Raw genomic sequence first — 13,577 nt, 5'->3', positions numbered from 1 at the left:
CAGCGTGATTTGCCCCACCTCTGAATCTCGTTGGCCCAGGCTATACGTCAGAACGTATTGCACCAGGGCTTGTCGGTGCTGCCACAGTCGCTGCAACATGTGCAGAGTTGAATTCCACCGGGTAGGCACATCGCATTTTAGCCGGTGAAGTGGCAGGCCCAACGACTTCTGTAGAGATGTAAGTCGCTGAGCTGCGGGATGCGAACGGCGGAAGTGAGCACACAGCGACCGTGCCCTCTGCAGAAGGCCATCTAGTCTGGGATAGTGGGCTAAAAATTGCTGGACAACCAGGTTCAACACGTGAGCCATACAAGGCACGTGTGTGACATTGCCCCGGCGAAGGGCCGCACCCAGGTTTGCAGCATTGTCGCACACGGCCTTCCCTGGTTTCAGGTCCAGTGGAGACAACCATTCATGAAATTGGTTCTCCAGAGCTGACCACAACTCCTCAGCTGTGTGACTCACATTTCCCAGACATTTCAATGTAAAAACTGCCTGATGACGTTGAGCCCTACTGCCAGCATAGTAAGGAGGTGTGCAGGATCCCTTCTGCGCAGGTAGAAAGCTTGTGGCATGACCAGACAGGCTTTGGGTGCAGGTGGAAGACCGAGAGGAGGTTGAGGAGGCAGAAGCAGTGGAGGAACTTTGACATAAAGAGGATTGACGCACAACTCGTGGGGACGGCAAGACTTGGACAGCAGCCCCTTGTCCTGCTGTCACCATAGTTACCCAGTGCCCAGTCAGCGACATGTAACGCCCCTGTCCATGCCTACTCGTCCAAGTGTCTGTGGTGAAATGCACCCTGTCACACACAGAGTTTCTCAAAGAAGCGGTGATGTTGTGTGCGACATGCTGGTGGAGCGCAGGCACACCTTTCTTTGAGAAGTAGTGCCGACTGGGCATCTGGTACTGGGGCACTGCGACGGACATAAGGTCTCGAAAATCCTCTGTGTCCACCAGGCGGAAAGGCAGCATTTCTGTAGCCAAGAGCTTGCAGATGGTGAAATTCAACCTCTTAGCTTTCTCATGGCTAGGAGGAAATGGTCTTTTACTTGTCCACATCTGAGGGACCGAGGGCTGGCTATTGTGCTTAGACGGGGTTGATAAGGGTGTCCCCGGCAAACTGCCGGTCTGTGAGGAAGATGCAGGCGGACATGTTAGGTTGCCTTGATCCAAAGGTGGTGCTATCGATGTCGGACAGCGCTCAACACCAGCTGGTGTTACCACCTCCAAAGAAAATGATGACCTGCCAATCACGCTGGCTGTTGCGGGTAAAGAGGTGGCAGGTCTGCGCCCCAAAACAGGTGTGACTGCTGTCCCCCCAGTCACAGAGGATGAAGAGGCCGCGGATGCACAAGATATGGCAGACGGTGATTGGCCCGGCCGGCTAGGCCGCATTGTAGCACACTGAGCTTCCCACTGCAACTTATGCTTCATGTCCATGTGCCGGTTCATGCATGAAGTACTCAAACTATGTATTTTTTGGCCTCTACTTAGCTTTTGCTGACAAATGTTACAGATAACACGAGTTGGGTCATCTTTATCGATCTGAAAAAATGCCCAGGCTATGCAAGGCTTAGCACCCATGCGACCTGAAGAGCCACCACGACTTGTGGTGAGAGGCAGAGTTGTGTTTGAGGATGCAGTTGTTGACGTGCTTCCAGTACTACGTCTCTGTCCAGGAAGGCGCAACCTGACCTCGTCGTCACTAGCATCTTCCTCCACCTCCTCTGCTGACCTCATCTCTTGGCTGACTGTGGGTTGACAGTAAGTGGGATCTCCGACCTCATCATCATCACCCTGTGCGTTATCACACCCGTCGTCCTCAGAGCCAACCTGTTCCTGCCCTGACAAAAAACTAAAGTTGTCGCTCCAATCAGGTATTTGAGTCTTATCATCGTCTTCCTCATTGTCTCCACCAACAGGAGTTAAAGTTTGGGAATGAGGGTCTACATTATGGTCAGAACCTTCTGCGTCTGGTCCTGGATCTGACTCATAAAGATTCTGGGCATCAGTGCAGATCATTTCCTCGTCTGGATTCACAGAAGCGCTGGAGTCGACCTCTGATTCCCAGGCTATAGTATGAGTAAACAGCTCTGCAGACTCAACCATCTGTTCTACCTCATACTCAGACGGGCAGCTGGAGATTTGGGAGCTGTGAGGAAGCAAGTGCGATTTGGGTGACACCTTTGAGGACTGGAGTATTTGTGATGTTGAAGTTGATGTGGAGGAGAGCCCACTTAAAGGAGCACTTGATATCCGTTGAAGCACCTGCTGTTTTTGTGCCTCATCTGGAATTTGTAGCGATTGGCGTGGCCGTAAGAAAGGGATCTTATGACATTGTCCGCTAAAAGAAGTAGACATTTTAGTTTGGCTGGAAGATGGTCTTTCTTCTGCACCTACCCCACGGACACAACCTTTTTTCCCCTTCCCAACACGCCTATTCCCCTTTCCACCAGCAGCAGGCCTTTTTCCACTCATTTTGGTGGTTAACTAATTCACAACTCTGGAGTTGTTTGCACAAAAAAACAATGGATGGTAACCGAGCAGAGCTGAGTGGCCAAACTGTGGTATTAGGCCAAAACTATTGGCTGGGCTAGATGCAGAAAAAAAATATTTTTAATTTGCAACCTGATGGAGGTCAGTATAGATGGACTAATAGAACAAGTCCCACACGCTGCTAGAAGCCCAAATATTTTTTCAGAGATAAATGAAGAAAAAAATTATTTTTAATTTGCAACCTGATGGAGGTCAGTATAGATGGACTAATAGACCAAGTCCCACACACTGCTAGAAGCCCAAATATTTTTTCAGAGCTAGATGCAGAAAAAAATTATTTTTAATTTGCTACCTGATGGAGGTCAGTATAGATGGACTAATAGACCAAGTCCCACACACTGCTAGAAGCCCAAATATTTTTTCAGAGCTAGATGCAGAAAAAAATTATTTTTAATTTGCAACCTGATGGAGGTCAGTATAGATGGACTAATAGAACAAGTCCCACACGCTGCTAGAAGCCCAAATATTTTTTCAGAGATAAATGAAGAAAAAAATTATTTTTAATTTGCAACCTGATGGAGGTCAGTATAGATGGACTAATAGAACAAGTCCCACACGCTGCTAGAAGCCCAAATATTTTTTCAGAGATAAATGAAGAAAAAAATTATTTTTAATTTGCAACCTGATGGAGGTCAGTATAGATGGACTAATAGACCAAGTCCCACACACTGCTAGAAGCCCAAATATTTTTTCAGAGATAAATGAAGAAAAAAATTATTTTTAATTTGCAACCTGAGGGAGGTCAGTATAGATGGACTAATAGACCAAGTCCCACACACTGCTAGAAGCCCAAATATTTTTTCAGAGATAAATGAAGAAAAAAATTATTTTTAATTTGCAACCTGATGGAGGTCAGTATAGATGGACTAATAGAACAAGTCCCACACACTGCTAGAAGCCCAAATATTTTTTCAGAGATAAATGAAGAAAAAAATTATTTTTAATTTGCAACCTGAGGGAGGTCAGTATAGATGGACTAATAGACCAAGTCCCACACACTGCTAGAAGCCCAAATATTTTTTCAGAGCTAGATGCAGAAAAAAATTATTTTTAATTTGCAACCTGATGGAGGTCAGTATAGATGGACTAATAGACCAAGTCCCACACACTGCTAGAAGCCCAAATATTTTTTCAGAGATAAATGAAGAAAAAAATTATTTTTAATTTGCAACCTGAGGGAGGTCAGTATAGATGGACTAATAGACCAAGTCCCACACACTGCTAGAAGCCCAAATATTTTTTCAGAGCTAGATGCAGAAAAAAATTATTTTTAATTTGCAACCTGATGGAGGTCAGTATAGATGGACTAATAGACCAAGTCCCACACACTGCTAGAAGCCCAAATATTTTTTCAGAGCTAGATGCAGAAAAAAATTATTTTTAATTTGCAAACTGATGGAGGTCAGTATAGATGGACTAATAGACCAAGTCCCACACACCGCTAGAAGCCCAAATATTTTTTCAGAGCTAGATGCAGAAAAAAATTATATTCAGTTTGCAACCTGATGGAGGTCAGTATAGATGGACTAATAGAATGATGCTATGCCCAAAAGATTTTACTTCACTAGGTGCAGTAAAAAAATTGGTATTCTATACACAGGTGGTATATCTTGCAACACAGATAGGCTACTCCACTGACTAACACACTCTGCAATAGGCCAAAAAGGATTAGCTTTGCTAGATTCAGCCAAATGCTGTGAAAAAAACTTGCACAGCAGGTGGCACAGACCTGCCTGGCAAAAACTGATAGGAACTGATGTAACCTAGTCCTGAAAAGGACTCCAATTACAATTAGTCTTTACTCCCACAATCTATCTATTTAAGAGCACAGACCTGCCTGATAAAAGTCGTAGGAAATGCTGTAACCTAGTCCTTAAAAGGACTGCAATCACAACTATTCCCTACTCCCAAGCTATCTGTATATTTGTGCGAAAATTGGCTTGAAATTAACAAGGTATAGCGCACACAGCAACAGCGGTGCCGTCTAACACGCAGCTGCAGCAGTGAGAAAATGGTGGCGACGGGGAAAATGGCTTGGTCTTATAGGGCAAGGACATGTGACATACACTGCCAATCACACATGCCCTTGCTTGTGTGAAAAAAAGCACTTCGCTCCGTGTGTGCGCTGCTGATAGGCTGACAGATTGCACCTCCCCACTGCAAATGCGGGAAAGAGAAAAAAAAATGGAGATCTTCATTATTCCTGCAGAGATCCATCCCCTGCCCCTCCCCCCACCCCGCTGTACACTCAAACTGTGTATTAACATTAATTTTCATCATTACTGAGAAAAAATCCAGTTATGATTTTGGTGCACGAACAGTTATCGAACATAACCTCGAACAGCCGAATTTTTCTCAAATCGTTCGTGTTCGCCGTCCGGCTCGAACACCGCCCAAAACAGCTCGAATTTGAGATTGGCGAACAGTTCGAGTAGAACAACGCTCATCTCTAGTCGGGAAGCGGTTAAATCAGTTATGAAAAAAATTAAATAAATATTGTGAAATCATTATAATAGAAAACAGACACAGAATAAAGTGAAACACTATAGTGACATCATGGCAATGAAACAGTCAATGGAGAAAGACAAAGATTACTGGGAGATCATCAGAATGTAACATAGGCAAGGGATAAAGACAAACATGAATGTGATATCATCACAATGAAACTCTGCTTAGGAAAAGAGAATGACTCTATTGTCACCATAGAACATAGTTAATGAATAAAGAGAAACAATTGTGACATCACAATGGAAAATAAGTATCATGACATCATCACAAAGGAGAACTGCCTATCAAAAGTGGGAAAAAAGTTTTGTGACATCATCAGGATACAAAAGAGCAAAGGAATGATGTCACAACAGTGTTTGTTCACTATGAAATAAACCTTAATGTAACATCATCATAATGAAAAACCGTTAAAAAAGTTAAACATTCACTATCAGTACAACGGAGCACACCCAAGGAATAAATTGAATTTTTTTTTCTGACAAGGAACAATGACAATCACTATTGAGATATTATTCCAGTGGAACGCTGAAAATAGCAGAATAGCAGAAACGATCAGATATTATCATAATCTGCTCACATTGCCCATAAGTATTCATACATACCTGATGAATTTATATTCAGCTTTTTTGCTATCTGAGCTTTTGCTTCAAACTCTAGCTGTGTTGGTAGAGCCACTATATTACGAGGGTTGATAGATGGTGAATGTTTTATTATAAGCAGGGCTACGAGGTTTACATAATTAGTTCCGGATACAATCACCTTCACGTCTTTTCTTGCATTCTGATCAATGAGTGCTCCATACCGAGTGCACTGCTCCTTGATCTTGCTAATCTGAGCTTCTGAACATTGATCCTCATTGGCAAGTACGTCATTATGGACAATTACAAAGTCTGCTTGAAGAAATGCATCATCAGTTATTGTGTGAAGGGTCACTTTCCGTAAACATGGATACGCCAGGTCTTCAGCCTCCATTTTCAGTCCTTGTAAAGTGTGCTGGGAGTGACTGTGGTCCAATAAATGTAACCAGAGGTCTTGTTTCACTCCAAAAACATCACCACTGGCCAAAATAGGGATAAGACTGTAGCAGGCTGGCATTGAAGCTCTGAAATACAAGCAGAAGAGAAATGCACTCACTTTGTAAAGCACAAATAGGGTATGTGCACACGTTCAGTAATTGAAGCAGAAACATCTTCAAATACTGGAGTATTGAAGAATTGACTTGTTACAGATGTGAAACTGCTTTAAATCTGCATGGAAAAAAAGCAGCATGTGCATGAGATTTCAGAAATCTCATTCACTTCCGGTAGCTGGTACAGTAAAATGTTGCGTGTCTTCGTGGCAAAAAAACCTTGGAAAAAAACCTGGTAATAAGGTGGAAAACGTAGGAACATACCCTTACAGTGTACAGTGCTGAGAAAAAGTATTTCCCCTGACTTGATGTTTTCTATTTAAGCGAATTTGGCATATTTTAGTGTTTCAGATCATGCAACTAATTTTAATGTAGGACAAAAGATAATACTAGTTAACACAAAAAGCAGCATTTAAACAATCAATTAATTGATGATAAAATATATATATTCAAATCCATGTGAAATAGTAAGTACCCCCTCTAAACCTAATAACTGGTAGTGTCACAGTTGGCAGAGTTGGCAGTCCAATTTATCAAAATAAAACATTATTTAGAGTACTACTTAGTATTTATTACTCAGAGTAAATGTTGTAAAGAAAAGAAAAATGGAAAGGACAGAAATGTGTTCTTTGGGTCATCACACCTCCTGAAAAAAAGCAATAAAAAGTGATGAAAACATCGTATGTACCACTACAGCTCACCACGCAAAAAGAAAGACCTTCCATTGCTCCATCAACAGAAAACTAAAAAGTTATAGTAAGTCCAGAAAATGGCCACAGAAACCATTTTTTTCTACTGTTATTATACTGACTTGCAGATTCCTATCGCAAGGTTGTATTTACACACTGAAGCACAGAAACCCAACTAGCAATGGGAGGGTGACATTTTTTGCCATTTCAACCTACTTTGATTCTGTTTCCCCATTTTTCAGAACATCATATGATGAAATGAATAGCTTCAGTCAAAACTACAACTTGTCCCATAAAAAACAAACCCTCATATGGAAAACGGTAGATGGTAGATGGAGAATGGTAGATGGAAAAAATCTCTTACAACGGGTAAAGGTTGAGGTCTTGCTACAGCATCTTCAAGTTAGGACTTAATATTGTTTCTTTTGAGCCATCCAAAGGTGGACTTGCTTGTGTGCTTTTCGATCACTATCTTGCGGCATAACCCAACTGTACATGAGTCTTAGGTCATGAACTGTCCAGGTCGTGACAAACCAAAGCAGACCCCTACCACCACATTACCACGATCACGGAGAACCCTGCTCAACGCTTTCTTAGACTATATATAATTTCATTATTTCTTAGAAAGTAGTTTCAACTTTGAGAACAATTTTAGACAACGCCCAGAAAGGAATACTGTTATCCAGATGCTCAGCTTTGGTATTATCCAAATTGATATTATACTTAGAAAAAAAAGCATCAGAGTGTATCACATTAGATATTTCAAAAATGTATTTTGTCCATTTTATCAAAGCCAACGATTTGGCATTCATCCTCAAGTTACTGGTGTTAAGGCTTTTGATAGTCCCTGGAGCTTGATTTAGGTGGCCTCAGGGTCGTCAAAGAAGTGGTATTTTTCATTCAGACATCCAGGGACACTATGAGCTTGGATATATATATAGGAAAGCAAAAAACAAAAGTTTTTCCTATGCAGTTCTTTTCAGATTGATGAAAAAGCCTTTGGCCTTTGGCCTCGCCTTTAGCGAGATATTGGAAAATTAAAAAGAGTTATTCAGAAGCTGAATGTGAAAAAATTTTCTACGTTTCTCCAAATCTTTACCTTGTCTTGACAGCTGAATAATTTGAATATAACTGAACGTGGATGATCTACATTATTTTGTTGGTCAGGGCCCAAAAGATGAGCTCTTACAATGATGATTGCAGAAGGAAGTTGTAAGGCGCTGAGGAGCCAGTTTGAAGTAAGATGTAGCTGATTAATAACTAATTCTGTAAATCAAATGAATCTCGGGTTGTTCCAGCAGCTGTAGATTTCAAGGTCAACTACTTTCTCCATTAAAGGGTTTGTCCACTACTTTGACAACCCCTTCTCAATCTCTATCTTTCCTCCTTGTAAAATAGCAACATTTATACTCACCTCTTGTGCCACCACAGTTCCAGTGGTGTTGGCATTGGCTCTTCCATGGATGACATGACATTGTTACGTTACGTGAGCCCTGCGGCCAATCAACTCTTACGTCACTCTTCCCTACTTGCTGCTCTCACTTTCTCTGGATGTATATGATTCGTCCAAAGGTGGGGTGAGTGAAACCAGCACAGACTGGCCGCAGGGATGGCGTGAAATAGTGTCATGCGATCCTTGGGAGAGCCAGTGCAGACACCGCTAGAACAGTGGTGGCACCAGAGGTGAGTATAAATGTTATAATTTTACAGGGGGGAAACAGAGATTCAGAAGGGGTTGTCTGTGTAGTGGATAATCCCTTTAAACTATGGAGTGTTTGTTCTTTGTTTTGGATGTTAGAAGTTGCAGAAAATCTTTGTTTGACCTCCAGAATTCTTTTATTGTGTTCTGTTGCCTGAGACGTGATGAGGTCGATGGAGGCTTGGATGGGTTGTAGTCCTGCAACAATAGCTGGTATTAGTTTGTGTGATAGCACTTTGGCTATACTTTGTATGGAAACTTCAAGAGAGAGAAATTTTCTGCCTCTGTGGCTGTCGGAGATTGAGAACCTTTATTTTTCCTTACAGTTTTCATAGCAGAAATAGTTTGAGAGGAATGTACGTATTTGTCCATGTCTATGGGAGGTGGAAGAATTTTGAAAGCATTGGCATCAATGTGCTTGTATGTGGCAGGTAGGGATGCCTATATACATGCCAGAAAGTGTTGGCATCCTTGAAATTGCTCCAGAAAATGAAGTGCTTCTCCCATAAAAGGGTTGCAATTACACATGCTTTGTTATACATATGTTTATTTCCTTTGTGTGCATTGGAACAACACAAAAAAACAAAACAGAGAAAAAAGTCAAATTGGACATAATTTCACATAAAACCTCAAAAATGGACATGTCAAAATTGTTGGCAACTTTCAAAAATTGTGGGTAAACAACTTTGTTTCAAGCATGTGATGCTCGTTCAAACTCACTTGTGGCAAGTAACACATGTGAGCAATATGAAAATCACATCGGAAACCAGATAAAATGGGAGAAACATACTTCCAGAAGCACCCAGAAATGGATGGAAACAAAGCACTGGAGAGTTCTGAAGTGGCCAGCAATAAGTCTGGATCTAAATCCCATTGAACACTTGTAGAGAGATCTTAAAATTACTGTTGGGAGAAGGTGCCTTCAAATCTGAGAGACCTGAAGCAGTTTGCAAAAGAAGAGTTGCCCAAAACTCCGGTTGAGCGGTGTAAGAAGCTTGTTGATGTTTATAGGAAGCGATTGATTGCAGTTATTTATTCCAACGGGTGTGTAATCCAATATTTGGTTGAGGGTGCCAACAATTTTGTGCGGCCCATTTTTGGGGTTTTGTGTGAAATGATGTCCAAGTTGCCTTTTTTTTGTGTTGTTCCAATACACACAAAGGAAATAATCATGTGTATAACAAAACGTGTAATTGCAATCATTTTCTGGGAGAAATACTTCATCTTCTGGATCAATTTCAAGCAGGAGATATAGTGTCGGCCACAGCAACCATCCACACATCAGGTAATGGCCGACTGCAGCTGTGCGCAGCATTTCCAATGGGGTGCCGGGCAAGGTAATATATTGCTCCCATACGCCAATGTCCACCACAAATGCTTGCTAGGTGTGGGTGCCAGCTCTGCACATCTGCTGACCTGTGATCACTGCATTCTCTGTGTATGTCAGTGGAGAGTTTGATGCATTTTCTTACAGCCCATTCCATTTAAGTACTGAGGTTACACAATGAGCGCTGTAGTATTTTCAGTTCGGTTTATGACATGATTTTTAGATAAATGCAGTGTTAATGTTCTTCACTGCATACCATATATTAAAAACAGTATCCCCTTTAAAAAATTGTCACTCTGGAGGCTAAGGAGGCACAAAAGCCCCACAAAAACGAACAAACTGAGCTGTTACTCACCTTCCCAGGGTCCAGCCCTTCCTCTTGCTGCTGCTCGGTTGATTATGTACAGGCAGCAGCGGTGAGATCACATACACAGTGCTGCAGTCAATCACTGAGCTCAGGGGCACACATTATGGACATCGGCAGGGACGTGGACTGAGTGATTGGCTTCAGTGCTGTTGACATGACATCACTACTGCAGCCTGTGCAAAATCACCGGAGAAGCAGTGAGAGGCAGCGCTGGACCCTGGGGTGGTGAGTAACCGCTCAGTTTGGGTTTTTATTCCTTCCTTAGCCTTTGGAAGGATTATATTTCTCATAAAATAGATTGGTCTCTTTTTGTGCCAACATTCAGGTTTTTGGAGAGAGCTCTTTTGGAAAAGGACTAAAATTCTTTTCAAAAATGTATATTAAAAAGCTTTAGGAAACCCCTGTCCTCTACACTGCAGCTACGCTTTATCTGCTGACTACACTGCTTTCAGAAGACATGGGCGATATAGTTACACAGGCTTGTCAGGGCACTTTATACACATGGATCTCACTGTAAGTCTGTGGGCAATTCAGACTTGTTACATGCAGATTGTGAGGCAGACTGTGGGATGATTCACCTCGGATTTCACCCTATTCATTGCAAAGGATAAAATCTGCAATGAAAATTCAGTTTTTCCACACAAGAATATCTGCAGCATGTGGACAAAAATGTTGAACAGCACTTTACCAAACAGAAAGTAACATACAGTGTTTTTTTCCCACCATACCCGATAATCCAGATATGCAGTGGATTGAACTGTTTCCTAACGTTACCCTCCTCCTCTTCTAAATCAAGGTGGGTTTGCATATTCTCTGCTGAAATCTCCTTCATTAGATCACTCATCATGGATGATGTTACATTGTAATATTCCTGAAAAACACCATAATATACCAATAATAAGTAATAATAATAAAATAATAATAAATAATAAGAAGAACTGAATATAATAACTAAGCTTTGTTTCCAATAAATAAGCAGATTATTATAAATGATTGATAATACTTCACATAAGAAGGCTAAATGTCAGTGTGTACAGTACTTCCATCTACAGACACATAGAAGGGCACAAGTATCACCTCTACATTACTTATAAGCCATAATGAATTTGGAGGTCGGTTAGAGTCAATCAAATTATAGTAACAGTATATAAATCCTGGTATGCAGCAACATTTGCTCTCGAGGAACAATGGATACAATTTTAAGCATTTAATGGTAATTCACACAATTGCATTTTTTTTCACAAAGCGCAGTAAATGCATACATACTGTTAATATACAGACCAAGCCAAACATAAAGCTTCTGTCTTGTACTTTTATATATTTTTTTTCCAATCAGCACCTATGTACATCCAGCTTCACATAGCTGAATGGGAGGTCCTATTCATACACTGCTAAATTTAGATTTCCTAACAGCACACTGTTTCTCCTTAGTGCTGCAGACCCCTCCCTCCCCTATGTGCTTCTAACTAGCCCCATCTCTTAGAGCTCTGCTGGAAGCTAGCTGACTGATCAATATGTAAAACAGCACAGGCTTCCAAACAGCTCTGCTATAATGTGCTCAGCTCTGCTGCATCCACCACAGATATTTGGCACAGTATCAAGATAATCAATGTTTAGAACGCACACTTCTATATACTGTATGGTCCTGCATAAAACTCTGCTGGAAGGATTTTATCATCTGCCATCAGCAGAGCACAATTGTCTGCACTCGGCTCTGCCTACAGAACAGAGCTTTTAATAACAAACCAAAATAGAGCTAAAGCAAGAAAGGCTGACCTGTATTTGATGCCTGCTGCTGACAAATAAATAATGGAAAACTGGAAATCCTGGAAATCCAGCTCTATAGATTCATATGGCAGAGGATTATCTTCTGCCATATGCATCAACAGAGCAGCATTGTCAGTTTCACATAACTAATCCGTCAGCAGCAGGCAGCAAAGACAGCTCAGCCCTGCTTGTTGCTTGTTTGAGCCCTGGTAATGCCCCCTTTTATTTAAAATAAGCTCTGAAGGCAGAGTCTCATGCAGATTAGTGTCCAGACCGTAGTTCTGAACAGTTTTTACATATAAGAAAAATGTGGATTTCTCTGGAATAAGACATCAGATTACATATATGAAGGTATCATTTTATTCAGTTTATTACCTGCAAGCCCATATAGACGGCTTAGGAGGGTTTATACTGACAGATTGACAGATGCCCTTTAACAATGAGTTATTGGTACAAATGAATAGCTATATATGTACATTATTATAAGACCACATTGTGATTTTGAGAATAAACCTTTAAAGATAATATTATAAAAGAAAACATGCATATGAACTGATAAGCTGGGAAAGGAGAAAGCAAAAAACATCTATATACTGTATATTATCACATATATCATTTATTACAACCAGCCTGGAATGTGTAAAACAGGGATTATATTAGTAGCTTGCTGTTATTGCATTTCACAAAATTAGAAGAAAGAAAAAATGGGATAATGAAATACATTAAAAATACACAGAGTGATTGATTCACAAAAATACAGCCATACGTTACATGAAATTACCTGGGCATGTTCCATGAAATCATTAAAGCCTCCCAGTAGTAATCCCTTGCTTCCACGATCTAACAGTTCTCTCCATATTACAGGAGAGTGGCTGTGCTTCCATCCGTTCTTTACACATAAGTCCGCCAGCCAGTCCTACAAAATGAGCAAATAAAACGCAGGCCATTAAATGCTTAAATCTCAGTATTTCTCCTACTACTTTTTGTACAGATAATAAGACTGGAGTCACACTTTAAGTTTTTGCAGAATGGCTACAAAAATCTGCAGCAGAATTTTCCTGAAATATTTTTTTTTTGAGAGTATAAGTATTCCAAACTGAGTTTTGGCAAAAGTGGGATATCATCAAGCCCACCGGTATCTCTCAGACCCAGCTCCCAATCATTAACCACACTTGGACAACGATGATTCAATCAAAGGATTCTTTTCTTTATGTTCATTTCATAGACCTATCTTAAATCTCCATCCCAGCAAGAATATATGAAAACTTCAATTCCACATCTTCACCAAAGTATGCCAATTTACAAGGGAATTCCCAAAGGTTTACAGTCCATTCGCAGCTGACATGCCAAGTGTTCTCGGCACTGAACAGCACACCGGGATGTGTCGGAGGAATCCCGAAAGAATCTTTTGATTCAATCATTGGCGTCAAAGTATGGTTAATGTTGATTCATTTTTTTGGTCCACCTCGCGGCTCTGAAAGCGGCAGTGCGGGGGTTAGTAATGATGTAAAGCTCAGCACTGAAGAAGATAG

The 13,577-nt window shown here is 41.0% G+C and overlaps 1 protein-coding gene across 5 annotated transcripts in view; it reads right to left on the bottom strand.

The window, feature by feature from the left end:
- Positions 1 to 13,577, bottom strand: part of MDH1B (malate dehydrogenase 1B) — a 101,941-nt gene that overhangs the window by 54,496 nt on the left and 33,868 nt on the right. For 4 of the 5 annotated variants that reach the window (XM_073646356.1, XM_073646359.1, XM_073646358.1 and 1 more), the window contains 3 exons: positions 12,827 to 12,961; positions 10,986 to 11,149; positions 5,670 to 6,169 (listed from right to left, as the gene is read on the bottom strand). In XM_073646356.1, coding sequence (XP_073502457.1) covers positions 5,670 to 6,169; positions 10,986 to 11,149; positions 12,827 to 12,961 — 799 coding nt within the window. The remainder of the gene's footprint in view (positions 1 to 5,669; positions 6,170 to 10,985; positions 11,150 to 12,826; positions 12,962 to 13,577) is intronic. The other variant, XM_073646357.1, reaches the window with a different exon arrangement.

Source organism: Phyllobates terribilis, unplaced genomic scaffold (assembly GCF_046119375.1).
Source record: "Phyllobates terribilis strain yellow unplaced genomic scaffold, ASM4611937v1 Scaffold_9__5_contigs__length_417890890, whole genome shotgun sequence".
NCBI classification, from domain to species: Eukaryota; Metazoa; Chordata; class Amphibia; order Anura; family Dendrobatidae; genus Phyllobates; species Phyllobates terribilis.
Note: the sequence above shows the minus strand (reverse complement) of the source record. Positions and strands in the feature narration are given on the sequence as shown.